Source organism: Helianthus annuus, chromosome 10 (assembly GCF_002127325.2).
Source record: "Helianthus annuus cultivar XRQ/B chromosome 10, HanXRQr2.0-SUNRISE, whole genome shotgun sequence".
Classification (NCBI taxonomy): domain Eukaryota; kingdom Viridiplantae; phylum Streptophyta; class Magnoliopsida; order Asterales; family Asteraceae; genus Helianthus; species Helianthus annuus.
Window position 1 is genome coordinate 94,996,492 of NC_035442.2, and position 8,636 is coordinate 95,005,127.

Here is an 8,636-nt window from a genome sequence, read left to right on the forward strand (position 1 = left end):
ATATTTTGATCATTTTAATATAGAATCACTATTCTGACCTGTTTCAATTATAATCGCCACTTCAATTATAAATCGTTATATTATTGACCTGTTTCAATTACAATAGCTGTATTTTGACCCATTTTAATTATACTTGTTCTAATTGCTTCACTTCAGTCCTTTTAATTACACTTCTTCTTGTAAGAGCATTCACATCCTAACCATCAAATTATGTGAGGAGGGGTTTTTATATTATAAAGGGTATAAAAAGTGGTTGTGAGTAGAGGAGAGAGAAAATGTTACTGTTCATCTGTATATTTGGGGGGACACTGTTCACCCGTTATAATTTTTTAATATATTTTGAAAGTGGTTGTGAGTGGAAGTTAGAGAAAAATGTAATTATAATATTATTTAATTGAAAGGAGAGAGAAAAAGTATTTGTTTTTAGTGGAAATATATTGATATAGGAGTTGTTTTTTAGTGGAATGTATGTATAATTTGATGGATTGGATGTGAATGCTCTAATTGCTTCACTTGAGTCCTTATACTAATATGACATTTCTTAAATCCTTTGGGTTGTGTATGTCATCTGTCTAAATATTAATATCTCAATTCAAGTATAAGACCATGTTGAATATATCTATAAATATGGGTCAAAATATAGAATCTAATCATGTTTATTCAGTTATAACGTAAATATAGATACCAAGTTAGAGACACTTACTTGTGGGAGTGGTCATCTTTGAAGACAAAGATAAGGTCATGATTCCTGTTATGGTACCTTGGGTTGATGGATCACCTTAGAGAGAATTTTAGTATTGGTGTTCTTATGAAGTTGTTCATCTCTTATGATCAAATATATATATAACATCAAAATGAATGATGATCATGAATAGTGATCGTGTGACAACCGGTAAATTTACGCCTTTAATTACGTGATTAACAAGTGATTACGCGATAATAAATAGTGTTTACATTGCAAATAAACTTAACTAGGCCCTTGGAGTGCCTCGGAGCGTCTATACAACTTTACAGTGCGCGAACGGTGGTTTACAGGAAACCTGTGAAACGTTAAACGGCAACAGATTGAAACCGAACATAATACTGACAACGCCAACAAATATGAAGGTTACACGAATATATTTGTGTTTATGGAGTTTGGGTTGCGATAGTGGGTCCCGTAGAAATTACGGACCACTTACACATGAGATGGGCTTGGGGTCCCTGGGCCCAAGCCCGAAACCCACAAGCCTAAACCTACACATAATAGGCAAAATCCCTGCAAATCTTTGCAAAATCTATACAAGATTTATAAAATCTTATCAAATCCTACCAAAATCTCTAAAGAGATTTTTGTCTCTAATTTAGAAACACAAGATCTTACAAGAAATATTTGTGAGATCTCTAAAGATCTATATACACGGGACAAAAGGAAATAACTAAGTAAATACCCACATGAATTATTACAAAAGGAAATAACTAAGTCAATACCCACATGAATTATTATAAAACCCTTCTCCCTCTCGGTCATAAGTTGCAAACACAGAGAACATCATATTCCATATTTGAAACCCCATAAAGAACACACTCAAAGTTGCACACACATAAAACACAAACACACAGGAGGTGTCATCTCTCCCAAACACCCTCACCCTACCAATTTTCCTTATACATTCAACAAAATAAACACCTTTGAGCTCCTACCTTTCCTCTCGATCTGTACAACAAACACACACATAACCAGTCAACACCACACATCAACTCTCTCTCTCATGCGAGTCCGGCGACCGGACTTACCGGCGGAGCCGGTGACGTGGCGGCGGAGCACGGCAGTCAGCGATAACCACCAACCACACCCCCTTCTGTTGCACGAGATCAAACGGCCGGCCACCACCAGATGGTGGTGGCGTACGACGGCGATAAGAGCGAGAAGAGGGAGGAGAGAGAGAGAGGAGTGGCGGAGAAAGAAAGAGACCAAGAGAGAAAGAGAGATTGGAGCCACGGACCGGCGGTCGGAGCCACGGAGCAGCGGTCTTCGTCATTATCCGACGGGTTTGCCGGTAAGTTGTTTCGACCGAATCTGTTCCTTGCACTCAGATGAAGATGATGATATTTTGTTGATGTTCGGCGATTCAAATCTGGGAGTTTTGGCTTCTTAGTTCAGGTTCTGGTTTCGCAGCGGGTCAAACCCGGTCGACTCGGTCAAACCGAGTCGACTCGGTCAACAATCAGTCAACTCGGGTCAATGGGTCAGACCTGGTGTGGTTCGGGTTCAGCTCAGATCGGGTCCGGTACGGTCAGATTTGTTAGTGACAGAAGCGGTTCGAGTTGACTCAGTCAACTCAGCGAGTTGACTCAGGTCAACTCAGTCAACGGCAACAGTCAACCAGTCAACAGGTCGGTTCTGGTTCGGTCAAACCTGGTCAGCAGCAGACAAGTTTAGCTCGGGTCAAGCGCGGAGCATACGGGTCAGATTTCGCGTTCGAGTTCGGTCAACTCGGTCCAACTCGGTCAGCCGAGTCAACTCAGTTGACTCGGTCAACTCAGTCGGCTCACTCGACATATTGACGGAAGACTTGGTAAAGATTTAACCACAAGATTATTTACGTTATATTATGGTTTTATTACGTGAAACGAGCTCTCGAAACCGACTGATTATAAATTACATTCGTCATATAATTGACAAAGTTTGCATATAGTTGAATCTTGATTAAATTGTGTTGAATTTTTGAAAATAAAACGACAACTTGTGTTGTCGGGGGCGTCCAAAGCCAGAGGAAACTCTGCCCGTTTTTTTTTTCGAGAAAAACCCTTAAACACGACACGTATTGTATTTCAAAAACGACGCTTAATGGAATTCGAGTTTATAAAACTTCAAACTTTGATAATTCCAAACGCTTTTACAAATAAATATAATGTTATATTTATTTCGAACGTCGTTAATTCGTATAACTTCTATAAAATAAATATAGCTTATATATTTATTTCAAGTATCAAACAACACGATCTTGTTTTATAAAATAAATATAGATGTATATTTATTTCAAACACACGAATTCTTTTACAAAATAGCTACAGTCTATCTATTCAACGACTCGATGAAGTTCTTATAGAATAAATATAATATTTTATATTTATTACGAACGCCGAAATGGCGTATACATATATTTTGGCAAAATATACAAGACGCAATATATATATAATACAAGCTTATTATATAATACTTTCATACGAATATTCCTACATACTCAAACGACTTCTCGCGGCAATTTAACTTAGTCATTTTCATTAAGTTAACTATTTACCGTCAAATCATTCGATCAATGATTCGGTAGAGCTCGGTAACACGTAGATTAGTTACCACATTATTCGAAACTTATTAGATATTCCGTGTTAGGAATACTGTAGAATGCACGCTAGCAAGTCGAGCCTTGGATTATATATTTCTAAATCATGTTACAAAGAACACAAATGGTTTACGAAAAGCTTATGATTTATACCGGTTTTCCAAACAAGCGTATTTTTCTGAAAATACAAATACAAGAGTTTAAAAATACATGAGTTATGGTATGAAAATATAAAAATATAAGATACGCACTTGGTGAGGACGAGAACCAAGTAGGATGCGTTATGAGAAATTATAACAAGAAACGCACTTGGTGAGGACGAGAACCAAGTAGGATGCGTTATGAGAAATGATAACAAGAAACGCACTTGGTGAGGATGAGAACCAAGTAGGATGCGTTATGAGAAATAGTGTCACGAATAGGGTACAGAAGCACCATTAATCAACAATATACCTAGACCGCAGAACAAAAGGTTAGATCTAACGGGTGCCTGGCAGCCACACTCTCGGTGAGGGCGAGAATCGAGTAGTGCTTTTGTGTCTCAGAATATACCAATTAAATGCCTTAGGTTTGGTGACTTCCTATGTCGTGTCACATGTTAATGGCCTTGCAACCCATTAACAATCCTGAAATTTACAGGAATACTTTAATTACATGAAATTCATACCATACTAAAACTGGATTAATACTTGAAGTACGTGGGGTACTCAAGAAAATTAGAATTATACTTGAAGTACGCGGGGTACTCAAGAAGAATAGAATTATACATAAAGTACTTGGTGTACACATGAATACTTGATTCATATATGAAAACATGATTTATACATGGATACATGATTTGTACAAGAAGATGATATTAAATTCGTTTTCTCAACAATACTTCAAAAACCGTTTATTCAATAAGATTTATTTCAAATCTTTTACAAACAAAGTATGAACTCGCTCAGCTTTATGTTGATTTTTCGCATGTTTCTTTCTCAGGTTGCATTTCTAAGACAAGGCACAGTTGGAATAGGAGGACCATGAAGAGTCGAGTACTTAGTGGCGTTCATTTTCTAAAAGACTTAGCTTTAAGACAAGGCACAGTTGGAATAGGAGGACCATGAAGAGTCGAGTACTTAGTGGCGTTCATTTTCTAAAAGACTTAGCTTAGTTGCTTCCGCTGTGCAATGAAGATACCAGTCCAGTCACGCCAATGCTCTGATATTTCGGGGTGTGACAGATTGGTATCAGAGCTATAGGTTACAACGAATAGGGTTGTCTGTAGAGATACCTAGGCTCTAACCTCAATTTCTCTCTGGGACTTAGATTATTAAAACCTGAATACATACAGAACGCCTAAGACTCGAATATGGTCTCCAACCGTTGCCGAAAAGCAAACAGTCAAAATTATGTTTCCAAACATACGCTAAAGTGGTGTTTTATACACGGTACATAAAACAATTACATACAGTACACAAAACTCTGAAAGTTTAGGGAACATCAATTTAAGACCTTCGGAAACTCGTGTTGAAGTTTATTAAAGGTCATCACGTAGGAACCACGTTTATTAACTCAGGAAAAACGCCATTATTGTGTCGTCTATGCTATTTTTAACCGAGCAGGTAACCTACGCAAAACAAAGTGCGGGCGTGCAAGATTTCACGAAACTCAATCTACATGACGACAGAGGTTGAAGTACGTTACATACGACTTTCGAGGAAGCGGCAGTTGGCACGCGGTGCTGCAAACGACACGAGTCATGCTAAGGAGAAGACGTATGTCTCCGCGTTCCCCCTAACTCAATAATGACAAATACGCTATGTCCGACACTCCGTGGTAATGTCACCTAATAACTGGTCGTCACATGCAACCCCAGGTAAAGTCCTTTAATTTCTTTTATTGAAATTTCGACTTTCACATTTACTGAGTAGATTTTCGTATCTCTGCTCCTCTTGATGGTCATTGTGTCACGACCATTTCTCTCAGCATAGCGAATATTCATTTGCTTCATTTCTTGAAAATTCATATGTTACGCATGCATCGTTTGTTACGCATGTGGTTCCGTTTCGAATAAAGCGTTTCATTGAAGTTCAAATATTGTTTCGCTAAATCTTATTGTTGATTTGTGATTCGAATGACCTGCATGATTATAATTTTTGGCTCCTTTGTTATCAAGTCAACACATTTTCTTGAAATTTATTTTCTTTTCAAGTTACATACATGGTTTTCGTTGTGACCATGCCGAAAGTCTTCTTGTCAATACATGCAATTATTGTCGGCTTGCGCCGAAGTCAGATTCAATTGTTGAACTTGTTCATTTCACATATTCAATCCAAGACACCATATGATGTATTGAAAACATCATATTCGAATTTGTTTTATCAATTGTTTCATTGTTCTGAGTCGTAGTAGATTTGCTTGATCTACGACTCCATTAGGTCATTTGTTGATATCGACACCTTGTGGTGTCAGTACAGACTTGTAGCTTGGGCTAATCATCATTGAACGTTTTATGCAAAACACAGGTGATACTTGTTCGATCACCACTATATTTGAATTGTTTCATTCACTACGATACCTTGTGGCGTCGGTAGAACTTGCAGCTTGGGCTGATCATTATCGAGCGTTTCATGCAAACTATTACATTTGAGCTTGTTGAAATCTAAATTCATTCATGGGATGCAATCATTTCTAGAATTCATTTGCATCTTGCGATACGTCCTTGAATTCACATCATTCGAATAAGTCTTGATTCGATTTCATGATCGTTCACTCTGGTACTATTCGTAATTACTTACATATAACGTAACTCTAAGGAGTTGACGTAGTCTAAATTTCGAGGACGAAATTTTATTAACAGGGGGAGACTGTGACGACCGGTAAATTTACGCTCTTAATTACGTGATTAACAGGTGATTACGCGATAATAAATAGTGTTTACATTGCAAATAAACTTAATTAGGCCTTTGGAGTGCCTCGGAACGTCTATACAACTTTACAATGCGCGAACGGTGGTTTACAGAGAAACCTGTGAAACGTTAAACGACAACAGATTGAAACCGAACATAATACTGACAACGCCAACAAATATGGAGGTTACACAAATATATTTGTGCTTATGGAGTTTGGGTTGCGATAGTGGGTCCCGTAGAAATTACGGACCACTTACACATGAGATGGGCTTGTGGACCCTGGGCCCAAGCCCGAAACCCATAAGCCTAAACCTACACAAAATAGGCAAAATCCCTGTAAATCTTTGCAAAATCTATACAAGATTTATAAAATCTTATCAAATCCTACCAAAATCTCTAAAGAGATTTTTGTCTCTAATTGAGAAACACAAGATCTTACAAGAAATATTTGTGAGATCTCTAAAAGATCTATATACAGGGGACAAAAGGAAATAACTAAGTCAATACCCACATGAATTATTATAAAACCCTTCTCCCTCTCGGCCATAAGTTGCAAACACAGAGAACATCATATTCCATATTTGAAACCCCATAAACAACACACTCAAAGTTGCACACACATAAAACACAAACACATAGGAGGTGTCATCTCTCCCAAACACCCTCACCCTACCCATTTTCCTTATACATTCAACAAAATAAACACCTTTGAGCTCCTACCTTTCCTCTCGATCTGTACAGCAAACACACACATAACCAGTCAACACCACACATCAACTCTCTCTCTCATGCGAGTCCGGCGACCGGACTTACCGGCGGAGCCGGTGACGTGGCGGCGGAGCACGGCAGTCAGCGATAACCACCAACCACACCCCCTTCTGTTGCACGAGATCAAACGGCCGGCCACCACCAGATGGTGGTGGCATACGACGGCGATAAGAGCGAGAAGAGGGAGGAGAGAGAGAGAGGAGTGGCGGAGAAAGAAAGAGACCAAGAGAGAAAGAGAGATTGGAGCCACGGACCGGCGGTCGGAGCCACGGACCAGCGGTCTTCGTCATTATCCGACGGGTTTGCCGGTAAGTTGTTTCGACCGAATCTGTTCCTTGCACTCAGATGAAGATGATGATATTTTATTGATGTTCAGCGATTCAAATCTGGGAGTTTTGGCTTCTTAGTTCAGGTTCGGGTTTCGCAGCGGGTCAAACCCGGTCGACTCGGTCAAACCGAGTCGACTCGGTCAACAATCAGTTAACTCGGGTCAATGGGTCAGACCTGGTGTGGTTCGGGTTCAGCTCAGATCGGGTCCGGTACGGTCAGATTTGTTAGTGACAGAAGCGGTTCGAGTTGACTCGGTCAACTCAGCGAGTTGACTCAGCTCAACTCAGTCAACGGCAACAGTCAACCAGTCAACAGGTCGGTTCGGGTTCGGTCAAACCCGGTCAGCAGCAGACAAGTTTAGCTCGGGTCAAGCGCGGAGCATACGGGTCAGATTTCGCGTTCGAGTTCGGTCAACTCGGTCCAACTCGGTCAGCCGAGTCAACTCAGTTGACTCGGTCAACTCAGTCGGCTCACTTGACATATTGACGGAAGACTTGGTAAAGATTTAACGACAAGATTATTTACGTTATATTATGGTTTTATTACGTGAAACGAGCTCTTGAAACCGACTGATTATAAATTACATTCGTCATATAATTGACAAAGTTTGCATATAGTTGAATCTTGATTAAATTGTGTTGAAATTTTGAAAATAAAACGACAACTTGTGTTGTCGGGGGCGTAAAAAAACAGAGGAAACTCTGCCCGTTTTTTTCGTGAAAAACCCTTAAACACGACACGTATTGTATTTCAAAAACGACGCTTAATGGAATTCTAGTTTATAAAACTTCAAACTTTGATAATTCCAAACGCTTTTACAAATAAATATAATGTTATATTTATTTCGAACGTCGTTAATTCGTATAACTTCTATAAAATAAATATAGCTTATATATTTATTTCAAGTGTTGTTTATAAAATAAATATAGATGTATATTTATTTCAAACACATGAATTCTTTTACAAAATAGCTACAGTCTATCTATTCAACGACTCGATGAAGTTCTTATAGAATAAATATAATATTTTATATTTATTACGAACGCCGAAACGGCATATACATATATTTTGGCAAAATATACAAGACGCAATATATATATATATATATGTATATATATATATATATATATAATACAAGCTTATTATACAATACTTTCATACGAATATTCCTACATACTCAAACGACTTCTCGCGGCAATTTAACTTAGTCATTTTCATTAAGTTAACTATTTACCGTCAAATCGTTCGATCAACGATTCGGTAGTGCTCGGTAACACGTAGATTAGTTACCACATTATTCGAAACTTATTAGATATTC

The 8,636-nt window shown here is 38.4% G+C and overlaps 1 protein-coding gene across 2 annotated transcripts; it reads left to right on the forward strand.

The window, feature by feature from the left end:
* Positions 1-1,446: 1,446 nt before the first annotated feature.
* LOC110885356 lies at positions 1,447-7,951 on the forward strand. 2 transcript variants are annotated; one of them, XR_002562118.2, is made up of 3 exons: positions 1,447-2,558; positions 4,308-7,296; positions 7,365-7,951. XR_002562118.2 is itself a non-coding variant. In XM_022133036.2 (2 exons), exons 1-2 carry the CDS (start codon positions 7,009-7,011, stop codon positions 7,588-7,590), a joined length of 483 nt encoding a protein of 160 aa, XP_021988728.1. In that variant the 5' UTR covers positions 6,741-7,008; the 3' UTR covers positions 7,591-7,951. The 2 variants fall into 2 exon arrangements, 1 of the variants encoding a protein (XP_021988728.1); XM_022133036.2 differs by lacking the exon at positions 1,447-2,558 and having other exon boundaries at positions 6,741-7,296; positions 7,396-7,951.
* The last annotated feature ends 685 nt before the right edge of the window (positions 7,952-8,636 follow it).

Bases quoted from the DNA above. Each gene is read 5' to 3' on its own strand.
- LOC110885356 (XM_022133036.2), top strand. From the start codon at position 7,009: ATGCGAGTCCGGCGACCGGACTTACCGGCGGAGCCGGTGACGTGGCGG. The intron at 7,297-7,395 runs GTAAGTTGTTTC...TTGGCTTCTTAG, and splicing joins ATTATCCGACGGGTTTGCCG to TTCAGGTTCGGGTTTCGCAG.